Source organism: Nicotiana tomentosiformis, chromosome 1 (genome assembly GCF_000390325.3).
Source record: "Nicotiana tomentosiformis chromosome 1, ASM39032v3, whole genome shotgun sequence".
Taxonomy (NCBI): domain Eukaryota; kingdom Viridiplantae; phylum Streptophyta; class Magnoliopsida; order Solanales; family Solanaceae; genus Nicotiana; species Nicotiana tomentosiformis.
This window is the reverse complement of record NC_090812.1, coordinates 31,710,626-31,726,208: the sequence shown is the minus strand read 5'-3', so window position 1 is coordinate 31,726,208 and position 15,583 is coordinate 31,710,626. Positions and strand designations below refer to the sequence as shown.

Below are 15,583 nucleotides of genomic sequence, written 5' to 3'. Positions count from 1 at the left end.
CTACCCGGTAGGAGGTCGCGTGTGTGATTGTGGCTGGCGATTCAGAATGTTTATAAAAAGCTTAACAAAAGATTTCGAGAAGTCAGGCGGGTTAACGGTACGAGATATTGGTAATTGAGAAGGAGAAATCCTTGCGGGTTCTAATTATATATAATTGCAGCTTAAGGCTAAGTGGGGGAGTCTGTTATCGACGAGTTGATTGCACGGTTATGTGTCGTATTAGTTTCAGTTTGGGGTATACTGGTGAATCAGTTATGACTTGCAGAGGTCGAGATCGAGGATGACTCGGGTAAAGGAATTTCTGGACACAAGTTGTATTACACTCTATGGTTATAGGAGGACCATAAAATAATTGAGTGGTTATTCACGAAGAATGTAGTGTACATGGAGCGGGAATTTGCTCGGTTGTGTAGGAGTGTGGGTTACTCTTTATTTCCCTAAGGTGTTGGTGTGCTAATGGGGCACAGGTTGTTTCGGTCCATTTGGTCGGTTAATTCGAGATTTGAGTAGAGTGGATGACTCTCAAGAATGGTTCTATTGGATTCAAGATTTATATATATGGCTAGAAACCTGGGAGTTGCATTGAATGGTATCGAGACTCATGGCATTTTATATCATTGTTAATTATGCATTTCAGTATCAAGAAGGTGAAAGAAACAGTTTTAGGTTCACATAAGGTCTCATCGAAGTAAGCATTTTGGTTGTGGAACCTTTGGGATACATAAAAGGGGAATTCAGCGGCTTACAAGCGTTAGGGCGGTGTGATTCTATGCTAGAGTTCGTGGGGCAAGTTTTAGTTAAGGATAGTAGTGTTCTAACAAGGAAAAAGTAACAATTTGAAGGCAATTTGGAAAGGACTTAGAGAAATAGGACAGCTTGGTAGTAGGTTGGGTTAGCACAGTAATGGGTATGATCAGTTCTTTGGGTACTTATGACGTGTCTAGTATCTACAGGGGTTTTGTGGCAATGCTCTCGGATTTGGCAATCTGTGTGGCTTGGTGGAGTTAGAGGAATTCAGTTCAGATAGCTTGGTTATGTGCAAATGGATTTCAAAGTGTTCATGATAGTTTCTACCATAGTTTGAACCGGATATTTTCTACTGGTGTACGAAACATGTTGTGTGTTATGATTTCCTCCTAGAAAGAATCAAGAAGGAGGTTTCTGACTAATAAGGTATGTAATTTTCTAGTGACTCAGAGTTGATAATGGAATTCTTATGCTTGTCATATGATGGCATAATAGATGTGGTGTGTTGTGCGGGAATAGGATTTACATGTACAAGATCACAGTTCAGTTTTGAAGGGAAGGACATAAATTCTTAGGCAGCATGGACGGTTTCAGATGACTAGGTAAATGATATTACTATTTGATATGGCTTGATGAGAGTGTACATTTCAGAAGGGGCAGTGTGTTTTGATTTATGGGTACTTCGCTGGTATTGCGGCACTCTCCCGGTTGATCGACTGTTGATATTCAAATTTTTACCAGGTGGCACGGAAGAATTTTTAAATATTTCTCGTGGGATGATTGTGTATGAGAGAGGTGTTAGGCATTCAGGCGGTGGAGGTGGAATCAAATACGGTGATTCGTATGTTCTATGGAATTGGAGATTGGGAGTTATCAGGAGCAAATTATTTTATGGTTGTGGACTGTGAAATTGTGGCCGGAGCTAGCCAGATCATAGAATGTGTTATGATTCAGTCATTGTGGACTTTTGAAGGTTATTTATCTATCGGTCGCTGACCAGAGTTGATTTGGAGCCCATTGGTAGGCCCAATTAGGATGTGTATTCTACACCGAGCTAGATTGGTTGGCTCCATACTGATATTGTTGAAGGATGTGCCATTCGGTTGATGTGAAGCTTATTCGTGTTCTGAAATAATCTGTGAGTTACTCTTCTATGCTACGAGGAGTTGTGATTCGTTGGTTACATGCACATATGATGCGATTCTATTGTGGCCTTATAGCGGAATTTGAGCGAGAATAGTATTGGATATTACTTGGTTGATGGCGTATTGGTCATGTTCTTTAGAGTTTTATGTGGCATGGTGTCGTTTGCTTCTCCGTGGTTATGGTAATGCACTTTGGGTACTTGATGTCGAATTGCGCATGGTTATTGATTTTAGCAGGGTGGCTTGAGGTATTTCATATGGACCAGTATTTGGATAGGGTCGCGTATTGCAGCATAGTTATGTGGAAATATGATCCTTTGTGTAAGATCCGTGTGTTATGATTCTGCGGTGTGTGATGGGTTCTTAGCATTGCGTCGGGGTGGTACCCGTCAAGTTTGCGAAACGGTTCTCCTGTTTGGGTCATTGTTACGATTGGGTATATTTGGAATATTGCTATATGGTGCACGGATTGCACGGGTTGTGGCTTTAGATTGTATTGATGTGTCATGTCACTAGAGTGGTCGTGTTGGATGAAACGAGGTCATTGGGCCTAGAATAGATGCTATCGGATTTGATTGTGGTATAATTGGGAGGATAATATCGGAAGTCAGCTTTGAAATTGGCTATGGTTCTTGTAGAAGGAACGAGAGCTCCATGACATGTTGGTCTAATGAATGGTTATGAATTTGGTATGTTTCTTTCATCAACGGCTGTGTACGAAGGTTTTAGAACGAGGTTTTGTCTAATATGAGGTTTATTACTGGCACTGGGTTGATTTGAGCCGATACTGTGATTAGAAATCATTGCTTCGAGAATTCGAGCTAAGCGGTAATTGAATTTGAGTATTTGAGTTATGGTTACGGCTTTTGGTACAGCTTGTTCAGACTTATACGGTATGTAGATGCGAACTTCTGATCTTATAGTAAATTTTGGATGTTGGAAATTTGATTCGAAGGCTTATGGGCTAGGTTGAATTGAGAAATTTCAGTTATGCTGTGCTATCGGACCTGTATGGGATAGGGTGACATGGGATCACCCCCGGGTATATGCATGGGAAAGTTACAAAGCAATTTGATGGCTTCTGGAACAACTCTGGGCACGTTCGAGGACAAACGTATGTTTAAGTGGGGGAGGATGTAACGACCCAACCAGTTATTTTGAACATCTGCACTTCGCTCGGTTGTTTGAGGGCATGAGTTGCTTTGTATGATGTACTTTGACTTGTGTAAATCATCGGTTTTTGTTTGCAGGTATTTTAGAATTGAATTGGAAGAAAGAATTTCATTTTTGAAGCTTTAAATTGAGTTGACTAAGTTTGACTTTTTAGCATTTGACCTCGGATTGGAATTCTGATGGTTCCATTAGCTTCGTTAGGTTATTTTCGAGTTGGGAGCGCATACGGAATGTGACTTGGAGGTCCGTAGTGGAATTAGGCTTGAATTGGCGAAAGTTGGAATTTCGGTGATTTCGGTCGGCAGTGGAAAATTTGATATCGGGGTCGGAATGGAATTCTGGAAGTTGGAGTAGGTTCGTAGTGTCATTTTTTATGTGTGTGCAAAATTTTAGGTCATTCGATCGTGGTTTGGTTGGTTTCGGTATCAGTTGTCGAATTTGTAAGTTTAGAAGTTCTTAGGCTTGAATCTGAGGGTAATTTGGTGTTTTGATGTTGTTTTGAGTGATTCGAAGGTTCGACTAAGTTCGTATGGTATTTTAGGATTGGTTGGTATGTTTAGTTGAGGCCCAGAGTCCTCGAGTGTATTTCGGGATGAGTTTTGAGCAAGTCCGGATATTTCCGGAACTCAGGTATGGTTCTGGTGCTTGGAATTTCACAGACCGCGACAGAATTTCGCGGACCGCGCTTGGAAGTTGTGCAAATCCGCTGGTCCGACTTCGGAAACCTATATTTTTTGATATACAAGGAATTTGGAGATGATTCAAAAACAAAAGTTGTAGTCCTTCGTGTCTAGTTTCCAGAAAAGTATATTGATGGTATTGTACTGATTGTGAATAGATTCTGAGCATTTGGAGGCCGAGTCGAGTGGCAAAAGCATTTCGAGGTAGAGATTTGATCGGTTTGAGGTAAGTAACAATTGTAAATCTAGTCCTGAGAGTATGAAACCCCGGATTTTGTATCATTCTACTATTTTTGAGGTGTCACACATGCTAGGTGACGGGCGTGTGGGCGTGCATTGTTGGGGATTGTGACTTGGTCCATCCCGTATCAACTGTAAAGTTGCATATTTTGTTAAAACTATATGATACTTATATGTTTTAGAAAGGGTTTCTGTAAATTGGTCTGAATGCCATGTTTTGAGCCTTGTGCCAGTGCTGTGTGAACCCTTAGGGGCCTTTTCCTACTATCCTTTCACTGTTTTCGATTGAAAATCTATACTCAGTCATGGTTATACCTGTCTACTGCATAACTCAGTTTTTATTACTCGGTTCTGATGCATAAATGTTGTTTTGGGTTGAATATCCTGTTTTTACTGAAATGCCCGAGTGGCTTGAGAGGTTTATGTCTGAGTGAAGCCGAGGGCCTGATCTGTGAGGATATTTATGGGATCGGGCTGCACACTGCAACATATTTAATATTGGCCGAGGGCCTGAGTGATTTATGCCATGATTTGTCTTGATATAGCGCTTGTGCTGAAGGAGCCCCTCCGGAGTCTGTACATACCCCCAGTGAGCGCAGGTACCTACTGAGTGCGAGTGCCGAGTGACTGGGAGGCATGAGTGATTGTGGGGTATACGCGAGTGGCATGAGTGATTGTGAGGTATGCCCGAGAGGCATGAGTGACTGTGAGGTTTTCCGGAGGGGTTGTATATGAGTGATGTTTTGCCTGAGGGGATGTTTATGATTTCATCATTTTTGCTCACCTTGCATTGAGCCTTGTTTGAAAACTGTAAAAATAAAATATCTTTAAATGATTTTACTGAAACTGGGTTTAAACGAGATGTTTTGATTCGAACCATGATTTTAAAAGCATGTGGTATTTTACTGAGATTTCATGATATGAACTTTATATGCTTATTGCTCGTCACTACTGCTCAGTCTTTATATATTGTTGTTACTTACTGAGTTGGCGTACTCACATTCCTCCCTACACCTTGTGTGTAGATTCAGGCGTATTTGGACACGGTAGCGGCTGTTGACTATTCCGGTTGTAGATTTTTCCCGGGGATAGCAAGGTAGCTGCCTGGCGATCGCAGCCCTGCTCTTTTCCCTCTTATCTTTCTTTAGTTGTATTTAGCTATTTTTCAAGCTGAGTTAGTCTTGATTTTGTTAGACTGATTGTAGTAGATGCTCATGACTAGTGACACCCCGATGTCGGGCTTTTCTTTTCTGCATTTATGTTTTGATTTGAACTCATTTACGAAGGTTTTTACGCTAAATAGCCTTGAAATTATTCTTGAAATGAAAATATCGGTTTGTTTTGGAATGAGTCAGCTTGACTAGTTCCACGATAGGCGCCATCACGACGGGTTAGGTTTTTGGGTCGTGACTCTCCTGTAGTATGTAATTTTCTAGTAAATATTTTATGAACTTCACACTTAAATTCTTTTGTTCAGTTTCCTAATACTTGACACTAAATATGCTTCTGGAGGATGAGTTCGATTTGCTTTGTTATTACTTTCAATGGGAGGGGGACTTTTGATTTCAAATACTTGGATTATGATACAAAACTTGTTCTGCTTAATAAACAATAATGGAAGTAGACAACGAGCAACAACCTTTTAACATTATGGCTGCTTCAGAATATGAAATGCTGCAATGATTACCTGCCGCTACAATAAATTCATACCAGTTTGTTGACGATCAAGAAGAACAAGGACAACTAATAATGCAAATAGACAACCAATATACGATCCAACAAAGTTTTTTGTTACCTTCTGCAATGACAAGCAACAACGAAGATGAAGAAAACAGTAAATTTATACCGATAACATCAGATACAATTAAAGAAATTGCTGAAACTTCTACTGCTTCTAAGAAATCAAGAAAAAAGAGTGAGGAGAAAACTGGAAGAATCTCCACCATGTAAAATACTTAGGCACGATACATTGCTTGAGGAAGTAAGAGTAGGATCAATTTTTGACAACAATAAGAACATGACTAAATTTTTCTGCAACTTGGAGATAAACCAAAAAGTTGAATTCACTGTTGTTAGATCATGTTCAAAGAGATACGAGCTGAAATGCATCGTGGAGAAATGTGGTTGGAATATACGTGCTACCAGAATAAAACATTCCTCACTTTTCTGGGTGATAAAATATCATAACAACCATGAATGCTCGGTTGATGCAAGAAAATCATATCAGAAGCATGCTACATCAACATTTATAAGTGAACAAATTTTAGAACATGTTCGAGATAAAAAGATTGAGGTTACACCAGCCTTTGTAGAAAGTGAAATGAAAAAAAAATTTGGATTTGACATTGGATATCACAAGGCATGGCGCGCTATTCAAAAAGATATTGCTTCCATAAGGAGAACACCGGAAGAGAACTACCAGATTCTTCCTTCATACCTATACATGATGGTGCATAGAAACCCAGAGACGTACACTAGCATAAAAAGAGATGAGTAGAATCGGTAAGAAAAACAATACTAACCATCAGCCTAAAGTTTCAAATGTTCCTATTTGAAAAACTTCACACCTTATGATTTTTTTTTTGTGTTTCACTGTACAGATTTGCTTACATGTTCTTTGCTCCTGCGGCATCAATAGTTGGTTGGTGCTACTGTAGACCCGTGATTGCAGTAGATGCAATATTTTTAAAGTCAAAATATCGTGGCGTTCTATTTGTTGTTGTATCAAAGGATGCAAACAATCAAATCTTTCCTCTATCTTTCGGTGTAGTAGATTCAGAAAACAACGATGCATACATCTGGTTCTTCGGGGAAATGAGAAAAGCAATTCAAGTCCGTCGTGAACTGGTTTTCTTATCAGATAGAAACCAATCGATCGCAAATGGGATTAGAAAAGTTTATCCTGAAGCTCACCATGGTATCCGCCTCTATCACTTTGAGAAACATTTAAAGCAAAGACGTGGAAAAGCCACAGTAATAAATCTTTTTCAAAGCGCTGCAAGGTCATACAAACGTGAAGATTTTAATCAGTTAATGTCCCAAATCAAAAGTGTTGACAAGAAAACATACAATTACATAATGGAAGAGCTGCCAGAGAGATGGGCTCGATCGTGGTTCCTACGGCGACGTTATGATATGCTGACAACAAACATGGTAGAATCAATGAATTCTGTGTTACTAAAAGTGAGATAGATGCCTATTTTAAGAATGTTAGATTTTATCCAAGAAAAGTTAGGAGAGTGGTTTTATGGACGGAGAAAAAAACACATGAAACTTTTCACAAAGTATCAATATGGGAAGAAGAAGAGATGAACAAGAAGATGGACTTGGCTTGCAAAATATTTGTGAGTATATTTATTAACTTCAGAATTTACTTCAACGTGTTTTCTCTGAAGTAACTAACTAATGCATAATTACTTCAGCTTTTTATATCTGCTGCAGTGATTTACTGGTTACATATAAAAAACTTCATACTTTTTCTATTTGAAGCAATAATACACTAATATAGTTTTTTTTACTTTTTTATTCTTTCTTAGGTGTTCAACCTTGATTCAATATTGTTTAGAATAAATAGTGAAGGAATGGAATTCATTGTGGACTTAAAGAAGAGAATTTGTGACTGCTTGGAATTCCAACTTGATGAATTGCCCTGTCCACACACAATTGCTGCTATTAATAAGAGATATTTGCAGAAATCTAATTACTGCTCAAAATGGTATTCAAGGGAAACATGGTTCAAAACATATGAAGGATATGTGAATACTGTGGTAGATCAAAATGCATGGGATATTCCACAAAATATAGAATCTAAAATCACAAAACCTCCCGATGTAGAGATTTTACAAGGAAGAAGACAAAAGAAGAGGCATATCCCTGCGACTGAATCAGTACCATTGAAGTCTACCAAATGCAGTCGATGTAAACAAATTGGGCATAACAGAACAACTTGCTTGTCTTCTCCAGCACCTCATCCATATTCCAAGAAACACGCTGAAAAATACTCCAACGTTCAATAATCCTTGGTTTGAATTTACACTTTCATTGTTGAATGATATATGTGAAATGTGATTGTTTTCGTAGAAATAAAAAAAATAAGCTCTTGGATTGAAAAATACTCTTTTATATATTGCTTGAAGTACAAACCACTCATTTTTGTTGTGCGGCTTACATGTTTGGTTGCATTTTAAAAAAGTACGCAATGACTTCAGCGAGAAAAACTGTAAGTGAAATACATATCTCTAACACACACAAAAAAAAACATATGTATAACTAAACTTCAGCATATTTAGACTGAAGTTTTAGAAAATGAACTAAATAACTTCAGCATATTCTCTCTGAAGTTTGGAAAAGATCATTACAAAAATTGCAGACTGTTGGACAAAACTTAAACATGTTTTGTGTGAAATTTTATGAAATGAACAAAAAAAATTCCGCATATATAAGTCTGCCTCTTAAAAGATTGCTTATTAACGGAAAAATGTATGCAAAAAAAGTACAACCTTTAAAGTGTGACTATCAAAAGCTATAAACTTCAGATAAAAAAAGTTCAAGTTTCTAACTTATATTTGCTAACTTCAGCTTATAAGGCATGAAGTTTTATGTTGACATACTATGTTATTACATTAAAATCATAATGCAACCTTCAAAATTTAAAAATATTATACAAAAAAACGTAACAAAATTTTCATTTATATAACAACATAAACATTAACAAAACACGACCATCATCAAAACATTAACAAAACAAAAAGAAGAGCCATAAAAAATATTAACAAAAAACACAGAAGAAAAACATTTAAAAAGGATTACAAAAACTAAGCATCGTCACCATCATCAGAACAGTAATCTTCAATTTCTCGATATATCTCATCATCATCTGAATCAGAGATAACTATAGGATACTCGGGCAAGAGACAATAAAGTCCAATGAGATCACACGTCGACTTGTTGAATTCATCATGCAACTGACTTTGTTCAATTATTACTTTGTCTATAAGATAAGAAAGACTCTTCAAGTTGTTTTGTAGCTTGGCATAGTCGTCCCAGATGGGAAACTTAAAACAATCAAACTGCTGGACAACCTTGTCAAACGAGGTTGAATAACCTTCACAACTGTGTTCGAGATTCAGCCTGTTCTGGAATGATTCATCGGCAAAAAACTGTGGTCTGATTCTTTCCCAATCAGCCTTTATTTGATCCCACGTCTGCATAAGATTATCCATTGGTACGTTACTATTCCAATCAGACTTTAAACTCTCCCACTTCTGCATAAGTTCATCCATTGTAACCTTCCTACTTTCGCTAACACCAGACATTATTTCTTTTAAAAAACTAAAAGGCTAAGGATGAATATAAATTTAAAGAAATATGATAGAAGTCTATGGATGACTATGAAATTTTCAAGTGAAGAGATTGTTAATATAGCCAAAGAGTGCACCTAATCAATTTAATATCTATAAATGCAAAGGTAACTTTTCATGTCTATTTACTGTTTTACGTTCAGAGTAATTGAATATAACAAGACAAGTAGGTGATAAAGAAAACAAGTAGATGGTAAATGGAAAAAAATATAACTTCAGCCTAATAAGTCCACAGTTTTTCTATAGTAAAAAAATAACTTCAGCCTGAAAAGTTTTCATTTATTATTTGTAAATTCAAAAGTAACTTTTCAGCTCATTTACTATATGGTCAGACAAATTTAAATATAAGATGAAGTAGGTAATAAAAGATAAAAAATAGCTAGTAAATGCAAAAAAGATAAGTATCAAACTTCAGACTGAACATGCTGAAGTTAAAACTTCAGACTGAACATGTTGACGTTAAAACTTCATGTTAATATGTTAATATGCTAATATTTATTTCATGTGCTAATATGCTGAAGTTATTTAGTTCATGTGCTAAAACTTCAGTCTAAAGATGCTGAAGTTATTTAGTTCATGTGCTAAAACTTCACACTAAACATGCTAAAATTTTTTTGTTCATTTCCTAACACTTCACACTATACATGCAGAAGTTAAAAGTTCATGCTAATATGCCAATATTTAGTTCATTTGCTAATATGCTGAAGTTATTTAGTTCATGTGCTAAAACTTCAGTCTAAAGATGCTGAAGTTATTTGGTTCATGTGCTAAAACTTCAAACTGAACATGCTTAAATTTTTTTGTTCATTTCCTAACACTTCACACTAAACATGCAGAACTTAAAACTTCATGCTAATATCCTAATATGCTAATGAACCTTTTGTCCTACAGTCGACACTTTTTATCCAAAACTTCAGCCTAAACAAGAAGTTATTGAGTTCATGCTGAAGTTTAGTGTGCTGAATTTTCACAAAAATATACTTAAGTTCATGATAAAAGAGACAAAAGTATTTGATACAATCCAAGACAACTAAAAGACTAATTAACGCGAATAGAACAAAAATTTTAAATACAGACATCACATAATTCTCAAAAATTAATGTATATTCACAAATTCAATTTTGTTTTCACTTACATCCTTGAAAAAAAAGAATTTTTTTTTTATTTACAAGTTATTCTCTATCGAAAAAATTCACATAGAGTGTCTTCATATTCTCCATAGTCATGTCCTAGTTGCTCTTCTGGAGTTTTATAACCGCTATCTTATTTTCACTTTCCATGAGCCCAAAGATTTACAACCAATTCTCTCCTGAATATCAACACATGACTTTGATTGAATTTGAAGACATATTTTTGCTTCAACCGCATATCAAGGAACTTAAGAGCAAATATACCACAATCAACACTACAAAAAGAATATGAAAAAGAATTGAAGAATAGTTAACACAAGAAGAAAAAATAATAAACATAAGATGCATGGTAAACATATGCCAAACACATACTTGTTATCCTATAGGGGTGTGTTCATCCACTTAATTGCAAATTTTTCCACAGAATTTTTCCCATAAATTTTATTGTGTGTGCCAAAGTCCAATCATTTGAGACAGTGTGGGATCAACCGGGCATAATTTTGGACATGTTCAACAGCACGCTCATATGGTGTATTTCTCATGGAATCATACACATATATAATTTTATCTTTAAACTGCAAAATTCCAAAAAAAGTAATGCGTAGATCTCTGGCCCGACCTTGGCTTAAGTCGAAATGGAAAGAATACTTTTTCGGCAGATGCCCATGTGATACCACATGAAAGGTCAATGCCTCTTATATAGTTGGCCACCTTTTCACCAGTTGATTCTTCAATAAGCCAAGTAAACTCGGTAAGATCCTCAATCTACACTTTTTCTTCTTCTTCTTCTTCTTCTTCTTCTTCTTCTTCTTCTTCTTCCTCACATTCCAGTTTTTTGGCAGTCCTCTTTCTCTTTGATTTGTTCTTTTTCCCTTCCATTTTTTTTTCTCATCCATTATCTTTTCCTTCCTTATTCTAATTTTCTCCTTCTGTTCATCTGAAGGATGAACACTAGCCAACTTAGTTATATACTGATCAAAAATTAAATTTGTTACTGCACATCTTGATTTTGGATAACTTGGAAGGTGATAGCAATATTTTTTGCGCAAGAAATATACGCCCACTTCAATATGCTGCAAATGAAAAACAACAAAAGAAAATATGTGAAATAAAAAACTTCAGCATGCATAAGTATGAAGTTTAGAAAAAATATATTACAAAACTACAAACTGCATGACAAAAACCTAAGCATATTCAGTATGAAGTGTTAGGAAATAACCTAAAAAACTTCAGCATGTTTGATTTAAAGTTTAGAAAAAAAACTAGAGACTGCATGTCAAAAACTTCAACAAGTTTAGTCTGAAGTTTTAGCAAATAAGCTAAACAACTTCAGCAGTTTTACCATGCATAAAACTGAAGTTTACCAAATTATAGTACAAAAATTTTAAAACAAAAATAAGCTGAAGTTTTGGGAAATACAGTTGAAAATCAATTCAAAAAACAAACTTAATAACTTACTTCATCTGAAATATCAGAGGTAGGATCCACAAGCTCGGTAAAGAATGACTTTGGAATATCAATTCTAGCTAATCTGAATGGCTTAGAATTATATTCACTGGCATCCGTCTTCAACCAGTCTGTAAATCTTTGCATCAATGCACTGTCTTGATTAACATAATGGAAGGGACACCTTCGTGTAGTCTTTCCTACTTTCCAATCTTGCCCCCTTCGCTTTTGTTTAGGAATGACGTAAGGATATTTCAACCAAATACTCTCCATACGAATCCTTTTCCCTATTTTATCTGGTTTTCTTTTTGCTTGCTCTTCCTGCTGTTCCGTCACAACTAACTGCTGCGGTTCAGCAGTAGGGAAAAAATCCACAGCCTTGGTAGCAGATACTTGACCAACTCCCTGTTGTTCACGATGTTCTTGTCTCTCTTCACCAATAACAATAGCAGCAGAATTACCTTCTGAACTAGTCCTTTCTGTACTACCCAGCGAAAATGAACATAACTTGAAGTTGGGGATATCACTAATGTCACTCATAACATTAGGAGAACTGGACATCTTCCTTCTCTTAGGATTTGGAAGAAGTTGTGATGCATCAAATGAGATCTGCAAAAGCAAGGAAAATATACACATAAAATACAACTGATATAAAATACACATTAGGCAAAAAACACCTTGTAATCGAATTGCATAAAATAACTACCTGGTCTAAGTGTTGCGACACAGATGGTATTTGCATTCTAACTGATCCACTTCCATTACCTTCATATTCGCCTATATCTTCATGCAAAAAAATAATATACTCAATAATACTGACTAAAATTTAAAAATAATACAAACACACTTCACACCTGTCTGTGAGCCAACAGGTGTGAATAGATGTATTTCTCTTTTTTCATATAGTAGAAATGATCTCACCAATTTCTTTTTCAGCTGCATTGAGTCTTTTTGAATAATCATCAAAAAGCATAAAAAAGAAAAGAAAGTATGTAAAATTTCAAACTAAAAATATATAATTAGATCAAATATAATAAATCCGTGATCTATAGAATACCTTGACGTTTGTCTTTCACTGCGGTTTCGCCAGACTGCATGTCTTTGTCAATCTCAGTAGCTCCAGCTTCATTCAATTGTGCAGCAACGACGTCGAGGAGTATTTGAGTATTCTCTAGAAGGATTTTCTCAACTCTATCTCCATGTAATGCATCATCATCAAAGAGTTTTTGAGTTGTATCAATTGAAGAACCACTATTTTTAACTTCCACTGCATATTCATAAAGAGGGGGGAGGGATCAATGATATATATGTATGTATGTATGTATGTATGTATGTATGTTTGTGTGTGTGTGTATATATATATATATATATATATATATATATATATATATATATATATATATGTATGTATATAACATAGAAAATATTTATACCTGTAGTGAAAACTTCCTGTGTCTCGACACTTAAAATTTCTTGGCAAAGAGCTATTGCGTCCGCAAATGGATTGCCTTTCCCAATATTGGTACACACATCACTCAATGTCAGTTCTTCAGTACCAATAGGTTCATGATCTCCATCCCCACACACATTGCCTTGTGCAATATCACTACCCAAAGCACAACTCGGTGCATGTTCTTCAGTATCGACAACTTCATCAGCTGCACCTTTCTTGCTTCCTACATTCTCGGTTGATAACTGTTCATCATATCCATCTTTGCTCAGTCTATCAACACTGGTACATTCCTCTTCAACTTGTTGTTCAACACGTTGAACTTCCTCGAATACTTGAACATCACTTTCAAGAGCCGCTTCCTCACCTGTTACATTTTCATCTGCGACTTTATGTAGTGGATCATGAGCAACATTAATATCCGATAGAGGTTTGAACGAGTCGTTCATCCTATCATATTGTCGATAGTTCATCAAATCAAAATCTGCATCACCATCGTCCATTCCTTTTGATTTATCGACAATCTTAAAAAAAAAAATCAAACTTCTCATCAAAATATTCCTATAAAAAAATTACTAACAATGATTAATCTGAATAACATTAGCAGAAAAAAGACTTCTCTATAAATAAGCTTACCTTGACTTTTATCATACCCTCATCCACAATAGAAGATCGCTCATCCTGTTGAAACTCCTCAACAACTTTTTTCGCAATCATGCGTCTCTCTTCTTCTGCATGTCTTTTAACCTTCCTCGTTACCCTCTAGTATAGAAACACAGAACAAAACTTCAGGTCTAAAAGAATGTTGAAGTTCAGCAAACACATAACAAAACTTCAGCTAAACCATGCTGAAGTTAAGCAAATACAGAACAAAGCTTCAGCTAAAACATGCTGAAGTTCAGCAAAATACAGAACAAAGCTTCAACTAAAAACATGCTGAAGTTCAGCAAATACAGAACAAAGCTTTAGCTGCTAGAATGCTGAAGTTTATCACAAACAGAACAAAAAACTTCAGCTAAAACATGCTGTAGTTTTACAAAACACAAAAACAAAAAACTTCAGCTCAAAACTCATACGACATATTATGTTGACTAATTCATCATTGTCAAATGCCATTGTAGAACGGTTAGAATGACTCTGGGTACGAGGTGATTCGCCAATTATAGGAGTTCGATTGGCTTATTTTGATAGACTCCGACTATGTGATGATTCACCAATTACAGGAGTTCGATTGTCTTCTTTTGATTGATTCCGACTACGTGGTGATTCACCAGTTGATGGAACCCGATTCAGTACCTTTGAACGAATCTGGATGCATGGTAATTGTCTAATTAAAGGCATTGAATTCATTTCCTCTTCGGTAGGAATTATATCCACCATCTTAAATGTCCGATATTTCTGTTTAATACAAAAAGTATATTATGAAAATAAAATAAAACTGATACGTCAACATATTTACACAACTACAGAAATAAAGGAAAAATAAAAAATATTAACTTACACCATGATTACTGAAGTAATCCTCATAAAGTTCTTTATATTTAGGCTCTCCCAAAAATACATAATGTAACATCCTGGGAATTTGAGGGGCATCAAGGAAGCCTTACTCTTTTAAATACTTCTCCCTAATATCTGGGAAGCGCTCATAGAACCAAACACATAGTGGAAATGGAAATCCACCTACAGTATACTCAGTTGGTTTCTTTTTATCCTGATTGTCTAAAGAATGTTTCATTGGAGTAATGAGCTTCTAATAAGACGCATTACTCCAAGGATAATCAGCACAAGCCTTATTGTCTTCAACAATAGCTGAATACTCCGCTGACACAGTTGATTCATTCTTTTTTCCAAACAAAACAGAATCCACAACAAGAATTTCCATAAGCTTCACAGCATCTTCATCACTCTCGCATACGTGTTTGAAATTCACATTATCCTTTTGAATTTTATTCCGAGTCATATAATCTCGAATGTCCTTCAAGGTCACACCCTTAGACTTGCCAAAATAGCGCTTCAGAATCTTGCTCTCTTGTTTAACTGGTTTTTCAACATTATGTGTTATGATCCTCAAACCGCACATAATATGAAATTCTTCAAGACTGAACGACACATTATGACCAAACATCTTGAAACTAATGGAGTCTCGATCATTGGTGAATACGCGAGAAAGAATCAAACAATGAACCAACTTCATGATTCAATGGAAATTCTC

The 15,583-nt window shown here is 36.0% G+C and overlaps 1 protein-coding gene across 1 annotated transcript; it reads left to right on the top strand.

Moving 5' to 3' along the window:
* The first annotated feature begins 6,002 nt into the window (after positions 1 to 6,002).
* Positions 6,003 to 8,001, top strand: LOC104119246 (uncharacterized). Its single transcript, XM_009630695.1, has 3 exons — positions 6,003 to 6,454; positions 6,586 to 7,168; positions 7,522 to 8,001. The coding sequence occupies exons 1-3, from the start codon at positions 6,003 to 6,005 to the stop codon at positions 7,999 to 8,001; spliced, it is 1,515 nt and encodes a 504-aa protein (XP_009628990.1).
* Positions 8,002 to 15,583: the final 7,582 nt, after the last annotated feature.